Source organism: Ilyonectria robusta (assembly GCF_021365365.1).
Source record: "Ilyonectria robusta strain PMI_751 chromosome Unknown BGZ61scaffold_5, whole genome shotgun sequence".
NCBI classification, from domain to species: Eukaryota; Fungi; Ascomycota; class Sordariomycetes; order Hypocreales; family Nectriaceae; genus Ilyonectria; species Ilyonectria robusta.
This window is the reverse complement of record NW_025764439.1, coordinates 224833-241528: the sequence shown is the minus strand read 5'-3', so window position 1 is coordinate 241528 and position 16696 is coordinate 224833. Positions and strand designations below refer to the sequence as shown.

General features: G+C 52.5%; 5 protein-coding genes across 5 annotated transcripts; 2 read left to right on the top strand and 3 right to left on the bottom strand.

Moving 5' to 3' along the window:
* Nucleotides 1–1396: 1396 nt before the first annotated feature.
* Nucleotides 1397–2590, top strand: BGZ61DRAFT_178374 (uncharacterized protein). The gene has a single exon (XM_046237659.1). The coding sequence runs from the start codon at nt 1834–1836 to the stop codon at nt 2449–2451; it is 618 nt and encodes a 205-aa protein (XP_046107269.1). The 5' UTR covers nt 1397–1833; the 3' UTR covers nt 2452–2590.
* Nucleotides 2591–7080: 4490 nt separating this feature from the next.
* BGZ61DRAFT_345627 (uncharacterized protein) lies at nt 7081–8580 on the bottom strand (the record flags this gene model as incomplete). The annotated part of the gene is made up of 2 exons (XM_046239808.1): nt 7081–8233; nt 8309–8580. 2 exons carry the CDS (start codon nt 8578–8580, stop codon nt 7081–7083), a joined length of 1425 nt encoding a protein of 474 aa, XP_046107268.1.
* A 1013-nt stretch (nt 8581–9593) lies between these two features.
* BGZ61DRAFT_529475 (Glycerophosphoryl diester phosphodiesterase family-domain-containing protein) lies at nt 9594–11252 on the bottom strand (the record flags this gene model as incomplete). Its single annotated transcript, XM_046253409.1, has 6 exons — nt 9594–9694; nt 9752–10043; nt 10099–10199; nt 10261–10306; nt 10364–10419; nt 10469–11252. 6 exons carry the CDS (start codon nt 11250–11252, stop codon nt 9594–9596), a joined length of 1380 nt encoding a protein of 459 aa, XP_046107267.1.
* A 608-nt stretch (nt 11253–11860) lies between these two features.
* BGZ61DRAFT_446018 (Isochorismatase-like protein) lies at nt 11861–13326 on the top strand. Its single transcript, XM_046245168.1, has one exon. The coding sequence runs from the start codon at nt 12026–12028 to the stop codon at nt 12923–12925; it is 900 nt and encodes a 299-aa protein (XP_046107266.1). The 5' UTR covers nt 11861–12025; the 3' UTR covers nt 12926–13326.
* On the bottom strand, nt 13046–15318 carry BGZ61DRAFT_345970 (OPT oligopeptide transporter protein-domain-containing protein; the record flags this gene model as incomplete). Its single annotated transcript, XM_046239838.1, has 4 exons — nt 13046–13248; nt 13307–13758; nt 13835–14526; nt 14596–15318. 4 exons carry the CDS (start codon nt 15316–15318, stop codon nt 13046–13048), a joined length of 2070 nt encoding a protein of 689 aa, XP_046107265.1.
* Nucleotides 15319–16696: the final 1378 nt, after the last annotated feature.

The following is a 16696-nucleotide window of genomic DNA, read 5'->3' as shown; positions in this document are numbered from 1 at the left end:
TCTCGACCAACCGCACTCTGAGGCCTGCCATCGCTGCAAGCCGGGGAGCCTGACAGGTCTCGCCCGGAAGTAACGTCATGCAACTCTGTCACAACGACTATCGATACTCGCGGAGCCGGCAACTGTTCCGAAGCTAGGATGTGACGACTCCGCGTCAACTAATGAGCACGAGGCTTACGATTACCGGGGCTATCTTTAAGGCCTGCGATCGATGGTGCATCGTACCCCGCTCCATCTACCAGACGGGAAGAAGGAATTTCCTCATTTGAACATGCCGTAGTTGGGACGAGCTTGATCTGACGACTCATCACAACCCCGGCTTATCAGACACGCTGTCAGACAGTTTCATCCGCCCGTCTTCCGCTGACGTGGCCGGCCGCTTGCTATCACATCAGGCCATATGACTGGCTGACTCGTTGCTGGTTGGTTCCATTCGCAAGCCAAAGTCTTGGAATTGATCCCGTGTTGACAAACAATGCGCGGTCGGACAGTGCTCCCGCTCAGCCAGCCTCATTGTCGTCAAAGAGCAGGTTACCTTGTACCGCCCACTGCCAAGCGTGACGCTCGTTGGATAGGCATGTTGAAAATGTCTTGAATCTTTTGGCCGGTCCATGATATTCTTTTGCTCATGCAGTCCTCAAGTGTGGTGGAGTGTAACTGGACTATCTCGTTGGATAGGTTCTGGGGAATTCTGGTGCCGGTCGCACCAAGTTCTGACTGCATATGCAGACCCATGCTGTCTTGGTTCTGATTCGACAGCTGCGAAAAGACGCTAAATGCCCCATTGTAAAGTTCGGAATTTTTCAAACGACAGGCTGAGAATGAGTGATACAGTGTCCACGTTATACACACGGCTTTCTGCACTGTATCCATCGCACATTTTTCACCAAGCAGATGTCCCGCGTGTTAGACAAAGACCTGAGAGCTACATTAGTGTTCGCTCAAATCAAGCGGTTGTAGAGGTCCTATCGACTCCCAACACAACGGGCATCTACATCAGACCGCGCTGTGCTGTGACATCGGTAACATCCGCAGTCTTATGGGGCCAGGTACAGGCTTCTATTGGACGTATCTTGATGGTGATTGTCGGACAGTAACAGGGACATATGCCCCACAGAAAAAGTTCAGAGAAATTTAACCAGACCAAACCTGTGCGTAATAAATTGCGCACTGTAATTTTGCACTGTTAGTATCGCCTAAAATTGCAAGTCACTCTGTCTATCTTGACATCTGATTGGATGCCTTGTCTGGGAAAGTCTTGATGCCTCCCCGGCCTCATGATACCGCTGTCTCTGTCCTGCATGCACCACCCACGCCACGTTTCACTCGGCTTATAGTGATCTCGCGCGCTGAATCAAGTCCTCATACTGTAAATTTAGTGATGCGCCCGGGGAGATTGGACGTCACCCGAATGCCGTCAATTTGGCAGCTAGGTAGGTGACAGGAAACATCAGAGTATGACTCGGGCCTCCGGATCCAAGTCCTTCACCCATCCAAGGCGCCTCGAAATTCATGCCGCAAAACATGTCGAAGCCCATCCCCTACCCACCAGCCAATCGGAAGAGCAAGACCTGCAGCTTCCTGAGCCACGTCGTTACCCCGCTCAAAATATCCAAACTCAGCCGGCCGCATCGAAGACGCTCTCAGCTTCAAGCCCAAGTAACGGAATGTATCGCGCAGTGTTACAGAGTCTCGCCTGACAGACGTGTGGCTTGAAGGATCAAACTTGGCAAAAAATTTCCTCACCTATTTCTTGACTTTTTTTTGCGTGCATATGTCGCCGTATGTCGGCAGATAATTCTTCGGCTGGACCCTGTTCGCTTCCTGCCAATCATGAAAGGCCAACGCGTGATATCACAAACATGCATCAGCGGTGTCTTGGAATACTGTCACTCAGGTCTATCAACTGACCTGTCCCGCCAATCACGAAGCTCAGCTCAGAGCCTGAACCGTGGTGAGTTCCCGTCTGGAAACCTCGCGCCCAAGTCACTTCTGGTATTCTCAGACAGGTGTTCTTGGCTGGGCTCACTTGCACTTCATATGTATTCCTACTGGACACGATTCAGGCAATCCCAAGCCCAACCATGGCTTGCGTTCCAAAAGGGTGGTTGCTCGTACGATTGTCTCTCCGAGCCGTCCCCCCTCAAAGCCACGTCTCGTATTCATTTCTCGGCCGGTTCAGTCTCTTCCACCCGCCCTACTCTCGGTCAAAGATCACCATTGACAGCCCGCCTCCAGTTGCCTCTCAGCTATCACTTCCCCAAGCCACTTCTCGCTATCGCCCGCTTTCACAAACTTGTCTTCCTACTGGTCAATAGTACTCAGCACTCAGCCAAGACCATGTCTTCCGGCCCGCCGCAGCTCCACTTATTCCTCACTCAGCCCGCCACCAGCCTCCAGATTGTCACAACCTCCGAGTCAACCTCCAACTGTCCCAATCAACCTCTTTGAATGGGGATCAATTCAAAGACAGGTCTTAACTAGAGTACAATTCGAAAATTTTCGGCATTTGCTTTTCCCCGAAGATTTTCGGGCTCATCTGAAACGTATATAAACTTGCAGTTCCCGCGAATCGTGACTCTGAGCGGGTGGCTAGGAAACTGGACTCTGAGTTGTCCACTTCTCAAGCCACATCCTCCAATCAGTGTAGATAGTGCAATGTAAACCTCAAACCGTGAATCCTATCACTTGCATCGATAAGCGTGCGCTGTTCCGCGGCCATGTTGAAGTTCAGCCCCACAATTCACTGGGCCAATGGCATATCCCGGCTGTACTATAACGCCTTGTCTTGGAACTGGGCTTTGGCTTGTTCAGCTCTTTGCGCCACGGCTTTCGGGTTCCCATAGATCCGTTGAGCTGTCACACAATTAGTCACAATGTTTCCCAATCTGTGACTTGCCACGGATGTCGGCACTGGCAACTCAACGCCAAGCCCGAGCCTCGTTCCCGACGGTCCTATCAAATCCCCGAAACTGAACACCGAGTTCCGCCAATTTGTAATTTCCAGTGCCTGGATGTCGGCAATTACAGTTGCGGCCCAACTCCATTGCCGAGCCTCGTTTGTTTTTTTGGATAGTCCCATTGAGTTACTACATTGGGCCCTAAGTCTTACTAATTTGTACTTTCCCACATATGCCGGCAGCTGCAACCCAATGCCAAGCCCGAGCCCCATCTTGGATCTTGGCAAATAGTTTCTTCGGGTTTCCGGAACTGGACAGTGAGTTGCGTCAGTGTTGCGTCAATTTACAATGTGTTAAAAATGCCGGCAGTTGCAGTCAACGCAAAACCGAGCCTCGTTTTCCGGATCCTGGTAGATACCATGTTGAATTATTGTAACTGGACACCGAGTTGTGTAAGGAATGTGTAATATTTGCGTAGAAATTGCGTACGAGTTGCGTACGAGTTGCGAAAGAGTTGCGCAAGAGTTACGTTAATGAATAATGTCTCAGTCTCAGATATGCCGGCAGTTGTAGTTGTCACAAACCCGAGCCTCGTTTTTTTGGATCCTAGTCAATAGTATCTCATATTATTAAAACTGAGCACAGATTTGCGTAAGGACTGCGTAAGAGTTGCGTACGGATTGCGCACGAGTTGCGCAAGAGTTACGTCAATTGAAAATGTCTCAGTCTCAGATATGCCGGCAGTTGTGGTTTTCGCAAAGCCGAGCCTCGTTTTCGGATCTTGGTGCATGGTCCCCTCAAATTACTTAGTTTGGACGCCGAGTTTGACAACTGGCACTCACCCGCGCATGCGGGGATGTGACAACTCAACTATTAGCCCGAGCCTCGTTTCCCATGTTTGCCAGTAGATAATGCATTGTAACTCGCATCCAGGTCCCGAGTCATAAGCAACCATTGACGTGTCAGTCAGCCGTAAGCTGGCTTGAGGAGGTTTGCTTTTGCTGTTCACGGCATTCCCCAATTGGCATTGGGGAAACCATGTGGCTTGGGAAAACAAACAAAGGCCCGATAACTCAAGACTTTGCAGAGAGACGTTAACGTTATCGTCAAATTAGATGTCAAGATAGGCCGTGTGATTAGAGGCTGCATATGCAGTCATACTATCGTACGACCTGCACGGGAATCCAAGACTTTGCTCAGATAACAAGCAAGCAAGCAAATGGCGTTGCGAGAATATCGTATGACCGACACGGGAACCCAAGACATTGCTACGTAACAAACAAGCAAGCAAGTACACATTGTGATAGCGACATGCAGCGCTATCTACGAAATCTTTGGAAATGTCTTGGATTTGTTTGACAATCATGTCATTGTTTGCTTATTGTAATTGACCTCCAAGCGTAAGCGGCGACTTGGCATCCCCAGCTGAGTCTCAGAGATTGTTCTAGAGGCTACAATGGCCGACGCAGAGTCAGCCATGTCTCATAAACGAGGCTGCGTATCCAATAGTCCGCATATAGGTAGTTCCATGCCAACCACAACGTGAACTAGTCCGTTTGCATGTTGCCGTCGGCCACGTCAGAGATAGCGGCAGCAGCGTCCGTCTCCCCGCCGTCCGTCTCCCCGCAAAGAAGGCGGGGAATTCCACTCTCCTTGCGTCCGCGGAGAATGCAGATCCGCTCAACCCATGGAGATTAACTTGCAGATCACTCTGCAAGCCAAGGCGCGGATGCAGTGTGAGACGAGCCGTAGTGTGACCCTAGATGCAAACATTGATGCCTAAGGCCTCGCATAGTGAACCGGTACGCAGCCTAATCTGAGGTCTGAGGAATTCGGGGTCATCGCCATTCCCCTCTCATTGACCATCATGTTACTCAAGAATCCTCCCTCGAGTATTCACATCTCTCCGTAACACATCGACGCCACAGATTGCATCTCCTGGCTCGTTCGACGCCACATCACCTTCTCATCTTGTCTCGAAACCACCAACACCACGCAGCACCTCTTGAAGCTCTGGTACACGCTCAAGCACAAACCTCACTGGGGATGGCAAAACAAACGACAGGACGGTCACGTCGCAGCGACAACCCCTTCCGTCGAAATTGACGCATGTTAGAGTAGCTCACCTCCAACCATTTGGACTCGTGATTTTAGGTTGTTCATCGCAATGCCCAAACTTTGTCCCGGTTCATCTCGTAGACCTACCCTGTAGCCACATCTTGTGTCCTAAGGATGTGTGTTATTGTACGTATAGTCCGGCTTGTAACACTCAGCCATCGTCGTCACATCTTCCAGCGACCCGTTATCATCTCTCGTGTCTAGAATCGTACTGGGATTCTTTACCCGCTTTCGTTGGCCAACTCCATTCTCTACAGCTCTTAGCTTCATCCGGCCTTAAGGGTTCCTAATGGCCTCAGATAGCTCAGCCCATGTTGACGCAGTTTGCCTGACTCGCACCCAGCTCTCACGACCTCTTGACTAGTTTACAATTGGTCACCCCCTCTTTAGCCCTCCCCACCCAGAAGGCCAGCCTCAAAATTGCACGGCATCTCTTGAACCGGATTGCCATGGCCGCCAGAAGCCGGCCCATACCGGAATCTCGTCTGACAACTTCCTGATATCCCCAACTCAGAGCTGTCATGGATCTTCACGCCGCCATGCCTGGACACCCAGAAACTCTGTGGATTTCTTTTGACAGAGGAGCAACCACCATCGACGTTCGACACATCGCAGAGTGCATTCTACGTGGCTGCCATGCGCCCTTGCCTCAAATTGCTTTTGCGCCCTAGACAGGCTTGCAGTAGCCAACGCCAACACACGCCCTCCACACTTGTTGGATGCCCGTGCTAGCAACAGCGTCGGGAACAAGCAGATCCCACAGCCTGGTTAACCACGACGCCTAGATCTTCTGCTCAAATTGCTCTCGATTTTTAGATCAACCCGCGATGACCGACGCCTGGACGAATACCTCGCTCTGTAACTCAACTGGACTGTCTACTCGAGGATTAGATTTCATCACCAACGTCCAAAATGAAGCTCTTCTTCCTGCGATCCGCATACTCGGTAAAGCCAAGCAACACCAGCCCACTCCGAGCCTGGTTTAGATGCAGCAGCATCTCCAACCGGTTAGAATTGTCTTGGATGGCTACACCGGCCTGCGGGGGCCAACGAAGGCCCGCAGTGCGTCTCAGATGTCTCGTCGCCTCAACCTGTTGAACGTCGGTTTCGTCATCGGCCTGGGGCAACCTCCACCAACATCCTGCCGGTATCGCTTGCTCCAAATCACGCTGCGTTCATTACCGACTTTCAGTGACCATCTTTTTTATCACGATCTCCTTGGGTTTCTCGATTGTGGAGAGGAGCCGGGAGACTCGCGCAAGCGGAGGACGAGGGGAATTTGAGAACCCCGACAGGTTTGAACTGCAAAGGAGAAGCCTTCCTACTCGGCTTCTAACAATAAAGGGTGTTGGTGGCGGCGACCGTGATGTTGGTGGCTGACGATAAAACGCAGTCCTTACCCTTCTCCAACATGTTCATCCCGTCCGAGTCTAGCCCATCTACTCACCGCATTGGCAATCTCACCACCACACATGGGTGACGATCCGCAGAGCTGAGGTACACAGCTGCACTTCCTTCGACTATCGTTACTTCCTGCGCTCCTGTTCGTCGACATGCACACAAACCCGCGGGGGTCGAGACGACGCGAGGCGAAGAGTTGCTTGTTATGCACGCCACTGGACAATTGGCGTCGTCTCAATTGCTTTGGACTTGACCGAGTCCTTGGCATGCTGCGCTAAGAGGGACGAACGAAGCAACTAAATCGCCAAGGTCGAATGAACCGCCTTGTCAGTTCTCACAATCCTTCCTGGCGTCGTTATGCGCCTAGCGCCAACAACCACAACCACACGGACGGTAGCCAATCAATCCAACAACAATGGCCAAGATGCTGAGATCCCAGACGGAGAATCAAGCGATGATACGGAATGGGCTCATCTCCACTCACCGAGTTTTACCCAAAGTTTCCAGAGTTATGAAGCTGGCATCACTTCACGAGAGTATGAGAGTCATGAGTTCTGTAAGCGTGCAATATCCCAGAGTGAATGTCTGTACTTTTCTCATGCTTTCCAATTAACCCAACCAAACCACGTAAATGAGACCTGTTGGTACCATCCACGCTCACTCACTCTCTCCTTACCCTTCGCGCCTCTTCGTATTTGAAGTAGTCTTTCTCCGCGTCGTAGAAGAAGCGCTGCTCCATCATCTTGCGAGCGAGCAGAGCCTTCCGCCCAGGTGGTGCTATGAACTCTGTCAAGAGCGGGAGAATGACGCTCCTGTAAAACTCCGTATACCTGTATTCGTAATACGCAGGTATCGGGACCACGCATTCGCCAAACAAGAAATGCCAGAAGACGTCGTACGTCAGGTCTGGGTGTCGCAAGGCCATGACTATGGCTGTGTGACACCACGATTCCGTCTCGTCCCATTCATTGGAAAGCTGTGGCGGCACCTGGAGAGCTGTCTCGCGCTCTCGAATTGCAGCAACAAGACGACCGGCCTCTCTGTTGAATGGTGTTGTATGTCCAATCATCCACTCGGGGGGGCCGCCGACCAACCAGACGGGCGGGACAAATATCTGTATCGGAACGACGCAGCTCCATTCCCAGTCCTTGACGCCAACGAGGTTAAGGTCGTTATCGAAGAGCAAGTTGTCTAGGGTAACATCCAATTCCCCATGCATCAAGACAAATGGACCGTTTTCGGTGCCAGGGTCGAGCCAAGTATCAATGACAAAATTGCGGAAGTGGTGTCGAGCGTAGAGGTATTGCTGTCCGCGACGAGTGTCGAGTCCTACATCACTGCATTTGTCGAATTCGTTGTCGGCCAGCCTGAGTAGAGCCTCGTTTACGAAGCTGCTTGCGGTGGAGAAGGTAGTTCGCGGCGGGACCTTGTCGCCGGCCTCGAATCCCTGGATCTCCTGCAGGGACATCTCCATCGACATGGGGCGGTGACGCACGTGGATGTCATCGGGGTCGCACTCATACACTGGTCTCCCATCAACAATAGGGAGGCCAAGGGCTCCGACTTCGGGAAACTCGAGCTGACGTAGCTGGATGTAGAAGTCGGCAAGTTGTCGGTAAAGCTTGCTTGTTAATATGTCCTGAATCTCGCTGGAACATGTCTTGTTTTGCATGGGAAAAGGGAAGTCAAGATCCGCCAGATTTCGCCCCGCAATGCAGTCCATGATAATGAAAGCCATCTGTATAGGACTACCTTCGGTGAAGGAGTAGCCGTGCACACGGGGTATGGGAATAGTGGTTTTGGCACCAACATATCTGTGTGTAGCACGACCCAGAGTCAGATGAACGGCACATGATACGATGCATTCATGGGTTCAAAGGTCAATTCACCTCATGGTAGCCAACTCGGCCTCCAATTTCTCGTCAATCCAGACGACAAGCCCTGGGATGGGAAGTCGGACAACCCATGATTCCGGAGGGATTGTGGGAAACATGACAATGACACCGACATTGAAGGGGTTATATCGCATGACCCTGACTACCTGACACGGAAGCCCTCCGTGGTAAGATGACGCAAGACGACAAATCTGGTCCAGGTCGAGGGAGTTGATGAAGCGCTCACAGTCCTTGCGGGCTTGGTCTATCAGGATGGAGTTCGCCATCGTGAGGGGTGAATTGAATGAGTGAGTGAGATGGATGAACTTGATGAATAGAATAGACGCGCAGAGTAGACGAGCTTGCTGTGAACCTGACGCCTGGGAGGTAGAGGAGGAGAAGTAGAGAGAAGAAGATGACCTGAATGATCTGTGGAGGGCTTGCGGAACACTGTGACGGGTAATTGGTCACCCCGCTCCGTTGTTTTCTTTTGCCAAAGTGCGAAATTACACGCTAGAGGGCATCATGGCTTTGGACTTGGCAGCTTCAAGGGCACCGCATGCGCCGAGGGGTTAGTCCAGGAGGATTCGGCAAGTAATCGAAATAGAAGAAGAAAGTCGAGAGAATAGGGGACCAGATTGGTAGTAACTGAGAGCTCTCCAGGCACCAGGTGGTCATGACGGCTCACTCGATTGCTTGCTGTGATTAACTGCAAAGCTGATATGGATGTATCCTCAAGTGTTTTGGGATTTGGCACGGGGATAACATTCAGGTTTTCCTAGTTAAAACATTTGCAAATTTTAGTCACTCGTCTTTATAACGTCTATTTATGTGTGTCCGGTGATGGAGTCGACGAAGTGCCCTGCGCCCACGGCGCCGGCGAAGATGACGGCTCGCTGAACGCGCGAACGCACCCAAGCGCATTGGTGTCGTTACTGACCCTTTGATGGTGGCGTAATCTTGTAGAGAATGGCAACCGAGCTTCTCGAGGGGCAGTGTAGTAACTTCGTCTTTGATGGCTGGGGAGGAGGGGACGGCTCCCCGCTCGTCCATCGTTTCTTAGCCTTCCTCAGCTCATCGCGCTCTATTCCTGCCGCATGTCATAAGCCACGACCTGACTCGTGATCGCACGGATATAGCCTATGCCATGGTAGTTCGCAGTGATGTTGTTCGAGATGGTGACAGACGACGGCGGAGAAACGCCCAAGTCCGAACATTACTGTGGCTGGCTGGCAGTGGTGGCGTGGCTTGTATGTGGCGGGTTGGCTGGGTGGTGCGATCCAAGTACCCTACACTGAAGCTAGGCGAATTGTTGGACAACTCTACGATTAATCAGTATCTGCCTTATGAAATCAATCATGTCCATCTGAGAATCAACTGCTTCGTAAAGCATTGGGTATTCTATCATTCGGTTAGATAATGGGCTTGCATATGGGGTAGGTGGTGGGAGATAATTACTCAGTTCTATGTCAAACGGGACTTCCTCCGGTAGGCTATGGAATAGCTCCTCAAGAGTGACGAAGGGCTCACGGATGCTATGGCTCCGGAGATTTGGTTTGTAGTCAGGGTGATTTAGAGTGAATTCTATCTCGCTGACGAGGGCTTCCGTGGCGCTGTCCAGTGGTGCGCAGAGTGATCTGCGTCGCGAGCTAAGAAGAGCACGGGGGCGGTCACGCTCATCCCATGGCAATCTTTTGGGCGGACCGTGGGGCGGCTTTGAGATAGACTTCGCATCGTTGATGGCCGTGGACTGGTGATATTTTAGGTTAGCAATTAGAAAGGAGTGGTGAGGCATGGAGACTTACCTGCTCGAGGGTAAGTGTGTGCATAGGTGCTTCAGAGCCCTTCTCGACTACGAGAAAATCGTGGTAAATGACGGGAATATTATCTTTGGTCAACTGAACGTCTGCCAGGAGCGTTAGATTAGCTTTTGGGAAACGGATAGCAAATTGGCAACCTGGCCTTACCAAATTCGACAACGTTAGCCCCGTGGTCAATCGCGGTTCGGAAGGACTAGTTGGGTAGTCAGAAAGAGGCATGGTTCTGAGAAAGATAAGGACCTCGTGATACCTGAAGCGTGTTCTCTCCAACTTGTAAGTAGGGCAAGTTATCGTTTTGTCCATTCCCTACCCTCTCAGGTCAGTACAGTTCTCTCAGGCGAAGGGAAGTGCCTACCGCGATGGCCGCCGATAGTCGATGAGGACTCCAGTTTCAGAATCTGGGGATCTCTGGGCGGGAGTTGCCCCTGCTTAAAGGGACGGGCGACAACAAATGTGAAAACTACGGTTCCGACGTGGCCATATTTGTCACTGACAAGAGGTATGGTGGAGTCCCTGATCAGGCTCTCGCGGTTGGCTCCCAGACCTTCTTTCAGTCTGCCAAGGAGTGCGACGGCTGTTCCAATGGGCTTTTCCTTCAGAGAACTAGTGAGCTTGAAGACAATGGCTGCGCTGTCCGGATCCCTAGCTGTGACGCACCAGGGCCGGTCAGAGACTTCCGAAATAACCGGAAGAGAGACTTTGTGCTCTTGTTGGTTGTGGTCTCCGACAAGATAGATACCAAGATCTAGACACGTGTCGGGTATCTGAACCGGTGATATGCGTCTTCTGTATGGTGTAACGTCGACCTCAGTTACCTTCTTGAATAGGTCCAGCGTCCCTAGGTAGACGAAGATGACCGAGTCGGTAGAGGAGCGTCGTGGCAGAATGTTTGCTTCACCAAGTTGCTTCCCGGGCTTGGAACTCAGGGAGGGTGAACCGCGTGCTTTGATGGTGTTTATAATTTTGATGTTGCCCCTGTACGCAACATGATCCTTGGGGAGCCATCCTTGCCGATCAGGGATGCTGGCATCAGCACCTGCTTGAAGAAGTGTTTCGACCGTATCAGCATGCCCGTGTACACAGGCAGAGACGAGCGGCGTCCACCCAGCCCCCGGCAGGGCCGCCGGAGGCAAAGACATTACAAATAGAAGGAATAGGTAGGTGTAAAGCAGAGTCACAGCAAGAGTCCTATTTGCCTCCAACAGCAGCCGCGGCTTTCTTCGCCAAGGCTCAGAGGGGCAGGGCTGCTGGAGGCAAAAATGACTCGTCGGCTTGGAGCTGCAGCTTTGCTTACCCCTATGATAGCTTGCTAACATCGGACCTAGTATATACAATAGACCTATACGTGTTTCGTGCCACACCACTGGAATTCTAACAGCCTGGGCAAGCTGTACATCTAGACAATGAGGAATATGGGCGGGCTCTTCGTGTATCTTGCCTTAGACTAGTTGCATGAGAATCACTGTACCTATCGATACCGTCCCCAAGTCGCGAAGAGTTGTGCTCCGACGACTTGTCGCGGCTCTCGCAGATCTCTAGGGGCTGCCCGGGCGATTTCGCCCAACCTGCGCGCCAGCATGACTGTGCCATGACTCCAGGTTTGCCAACAGAGCATGTCATCTGTGTAGCAAGCAATATCTGATGTGCGGGCAGCCGTACCTGCACCCCCAGTGGTGCAAGGTCACATGATCTTATTCACACCACTGGTGGTGCAGGTACGGATGCCTCTGATGTGCAAAAAGCATTCTATTGTTATTTGATTACCCCGCCTTCACCTTCAACATCAATCTTTAGACCCTACTGACCTAATTATATATAATTTATTACCCATACAGGTGCATCTTAAGTCGCCCTTTTCTCTTCTTTGCTCGCTCTAGGCTTCACTTTGCCTCAGCAGGTCATCGTCTCAGCCATGGCCGTTGATCAAGACGAGGTCATCGCCTCAGACACGGCCGTTGATCAAGACGAGGTCATCGGTGGCAAGAACAATTTCTGGCTCTACTCCAAAGTCACGGGATTCGATCTGACACATCCTGCAACGCCTTCTTCACCTCCAATCTACCCTCGCATCCCTCTGCAGACAACCCAAGCCGATATAGCAGTCGATCCAGCGAAGACAGCTCTCGTGGTAGTCGACCTTCAAAACTACTTTCTCTCCCCACTCCTCGGCCGTCCCAAGGAAGGGATAGGTATGGAACTCGTGGACAGGCTTCTGAAGCAGGCGATTCCCGCGTGCAGAAAGGCGGGTATACCTATCGTTTGGCTCGGCTGGGGCTTGACGCAGGACGACATAGATGGAATGCCGCCGACTATAGTCAAAGGATTCGCAGCCGACACCAACTTCAAGGGACCACGCAAGGTGGGCTCCCTAGGCTCCGAAATTGGGCCTTTGGAGTGCCATGACGGCACCACCATCGACGGCGGCCGGGTTCTGATGCGAGGTTCATGGAACGCTGCGTTTTATTCGCTTCTGGCGGACGTGGCCGAGCCAGGTGACATTTGGGTTTCGAAGAATCGCTTGTCCGGGTTCTGGGGAGGCACCGGCATCGAGGAGATTCTGGAGGAACGCGGCATCAGGACGCTGCTCTTTTCAGGAGCGAACACGGATCAGTGTGTCGGCGGCAGCCTTCAAGATGCCTTTACCAAGGGCTGGGACTGTCTTATGCTGAAGGATGGGTGTGTCACGACGAGCCCGGAGTACGCCAGGAGGTGCATCGAATATAATTGCGAGGGGGGTTGGGGGTTCTTGCTGACTTGTGACCAATTTGTTCAAGGCGTGAATAATACCCTGCATTCGCCTGCGGACTCTTAAGATAGCACCTACATGAGCCTATAGTGCCCCTATTCACTCATACTGTTATTGAGCAGCCAGACTACATGAATGTGAAGGTATAGATGCATATCTTTTATAAAGCAAATTTCTCCCCAGTTATCAGACTTTAGAGGGATCTGATGTAGGAATGTGGAGAGTATCCCACAATAACGCCAGAGGGCTTACGATTCCCTGCCCGAGAATGAAGCCCGTTGCGCAACACAGCAAAGACATGTCCTTGAACCCCAGGTGTCTACGGCCGACGATCATGATAAGGCTGCCGAGAGCTCGAGGCAGGGTTATCGATGGGACAATGTACATACCTGAGAAACAGTCAGTCGCGGGAGCATGTGTCTAGTATAAAGATGAACAACTTCTTACCTATTGCCATAGCTATACCGGAAGGAACAAACGGACGCCACCAGGGTTCCGATCCCATGATTCTGAAAGCGCTGAGCACTGCGCCGAGAACAAGAGCCCCGATGGAGAAGTGAATTGCCCCGGGTGGTAACCCTTGCTGGCGGAGGAATCGCGCTGCGACGAGATATAAATAACCGTCCGGGATTCCGAACTCGCCACTTGGCAGTTCTTTGACTGTCGTGTATGCCCTGTAAAGGAAGGTCGCGATTAGAGCCCCGGCGAAGGAGCCCACCATCTGACCCCAGAAGACGGCTCTTGGCGGCGTCTGGGTTATGTACGCTGTCTTCAAGCCGCCCATGTGTTGCGCAGCTTGAGAAGCGCCGGCCTCGACCACGCCGCCGAACAAAAGGTTCGCAGGCATATATTGGGCGCTGGAGCTGGGAACCACGAGGCTGGCGATGAGTTGTGCTATCCTTCCTGTGTTTAGGAGTGAGAGAATGTTTTTCCAACGGGAATTGAATACGAAACAGGGGCAAGGTTGTAAAGAACGTACCTACGGCCAGAGCGGCGCCGTTGTCGGTCTCCCCTAGTGAACGCATTGAAACAAAGCCAGCGAGGGGGACAAGTACCGCAGCGAGTAGTGTAGCAAGAGAAGGGATAAACTCCCGAAATGCAGTGCCTAGACAAGCGAAGTACGTGACGTATAAGGCCACGGCAAGCCAGAGAACCAAGGTTGGGGTTGTTATCGAGCTGTCTGGCCAGTCGTCCGTGTCCTCGGCTGAGGTGGCGGCACCACCTGGATGATTTGAGTCTGAGCTGTCGGGGAGCAGCGGAGTCTGTTCGCTAGGGCTACCGTTGGAGCGTCTTAGCCATGGTGCCCAAATCGTCTGAAGCACGTAGCTTGCCCGAGAGGAACAAAGCTTCAGGACAATCCAAGCTATCCCGACGAGGGAGTCCCCAAGAATCAGTCCCATGCCAACCCAGAGGATCCATCCCCGCGAACCATTCTCCCAGTCACCCACGGGGCCCGATGTCCAACCATTATGCTTGGCGATTGGAGACAGAATGCCCCAGCCAAGAACGGCCCCGAGGAAGGTAGAGGCGTTGATGCTTGGGCCGATGATGATCCCGTAGCCGAAATATGCCGGCGATAAGTCAAACTCCCATAACCAGTCTCTCGCAAGGGTATGGCCGAAAATGGGAAGGTGTTTCAGGGCTGGGACAAAGTGTGCAACTAGGCTCTGTCGAGTCGTGGTTAGCAATGTGCGTGCGAAAAACGACATGGGGCAGGATGAAGAGGGCAAATTCACAAACAAAGCAGAAAAGGCCAGAGAAAGAAGCAGAACTTTGATAGGCTGAGTGTTGCTGTATTGTTCCAGTTGGTGGGTTGGACTCTCGTGCTCAGTAGGCCCGGACGGGTCAGTGACGACGCTCCGGTAAACGGGTCGGGTGCTGCTGCTGCTATCATCAGGCTCTGCTCGCGTGACAGCGGGCGGCCTCCCGAAAAGGATACTAATCAGGGTGCCGGTGGCTGTGGCTGATGGGAAACGAAGCGGCTCGCGGTGGATGAATAGTCTTCGGAAGGGGGCGGCGGCGACAATGCCCAGGCCGCAGATGGCCAGTGACCATAGAAGAAGTTGGGGCAAGCTGAATCGGACTGGCGGCCCGTCTTCGTCACCGGTCAGGAATTCGAGAGCAGGAAGAAAAGACGTAAAGCCCGATGTGAAGGGGGCAAGCCCCAGGGCACCTGCAATGACCTCAACAAGCGCGATCTCGGCGGGGGCCACGGGCGGCTGGGAGGTGGGAAACCGATGCTGGATGGCGCCAAGGATGGCGGAGCCGAGCAGGGCGCTCTGCATGGGCATGGCGTTCACAGTGCCTGCCTGGAGCCCAAAATACATGTTGGCCAGGCTCACGGCGAGGCCGAGAATGATGCCGCAGGCGATTGCGCGAGGGGTGAGGACGTCGGAGACGGCGGGCAAGGGGGATGTAGTTGGCTCCGCTGCTGTGCGTGGCGGGACTTGTAGGCCCATGTTGACAGAGATCGTGCTTGCCATGACTTTCAACGTTGACGACTACGTTTCGCATATGAACGATGGCAAGTTGATGATTGATGAAGGAGGTTGGGGGGCCGCTCAACTTGGTGTGCTGTGCCACCGTTGCTGTGGCGGCTGTTTCACTGTTTCACAGCCCGCGCGCACCCAAATTTGGAGCCAATCAATCCACCGAACTGGTTGGTGATAAAGGTGACTATAAAGGTGACTGACGACGGGCTGAGAAAATGGCGACACGACTTCATGAGACATACATCCATGCATCCACCAGGCTGCACAGTAAGGCCTGTTTGATAGATACACCGGCCCCGCTAACAGGGTCCATGTGTGGTAGTGTCCTTAATAAGTAAATTTAGTAAAAAGTTGGCCAATCAATGAGCTTTCTTCCCAAGGCATACATCGGTTTTCAGCAACCAGTTTTCACTGGCTGACCTTAGTGCCGGCGCTTCTAATTATTGTCCTACGCCCAGAGGAACAGGCTGGACAGAACACACACACACAAGCTGATTTTGGGGCGAACGCGGTGCGACTTCACTGTGAAGCGAGGAGCTCCGCTTTTGCAGTAGTCAAACGAGCATCCGAAAACTCCAACTTTCCCTCTCCAAAAACAACATCATCGGGATCCCAGTGTCCGTCCTACGCCATGTCACAAACCCAAGCATTCCCTACCTTGCCTCCCCAAAATATTCCTGGCAATTCCACAGGTCAGACAAGCTCCCTAACCCCCGTCAGGGTCAACCTCACACTTGCTGGCTGGTACTGACTGGAATAACTACATAGCCTCGCCTGCAGAGTCGTACGCGCGCAAAGTCGTCAATTACTCGAAGCTCGATGCCAGCGACGGGTACTTGTCTGGTATCCATTACCAGCGTCTTGGAAACTTTCTGGTCAAACCGTATCTGAGATCATTCAGTCAAGGATGGAACGTCCCAAACTCGATTCCGATGTCCGCAAGCACACCTAGATTCCGGCCTGTCACCTTCTGCGACTTGACAAAGGCACACGGCGACCCTCGTCGAACTATCCACTTGGCTCATCCCGACGAGCTTCTTCCACTGTTGGACGGCCAAGCTACCGAACTTGGAGACATTCGCGGCGCAGATCACCGTCAAAACACATGTGGTTTGGGTACTCCCACTGTCCAACCCAGAGTCAAGTCTGATACAGGACCGAACGAATTCCCAGGCCGCATAGTGTTCCTGAAGGGCTTTGCTTCTGCAGAATGGCTCAACCACTTGGGAGCATTTCTCGACATTGATCCCGAATTCTTTCACCGCCATCTATCAGTCTCTTCTGGTCTCCTCCCTCATGGCCTACAGCCAGATCGCTCCTATTCGACCCCCGCTCCTAGGTCCCA

Coding starts and splice junctions, on each gene's coding strand:
- BGZ61DRAFT_178374 (XM_046237659.1), top strand. CDS start 1,834: ATGAAAGGCCAACGCGTGATATCACAAACATGCATCAGCGGTGTCTTG.
- BGZ61DRAFT_446018 (XM_046245168.1), top strand. CDS start 12,026: ATGGCCGTTGATCAAGACGAGGTCATCGCCTCAGACACGGCCGTTGAT.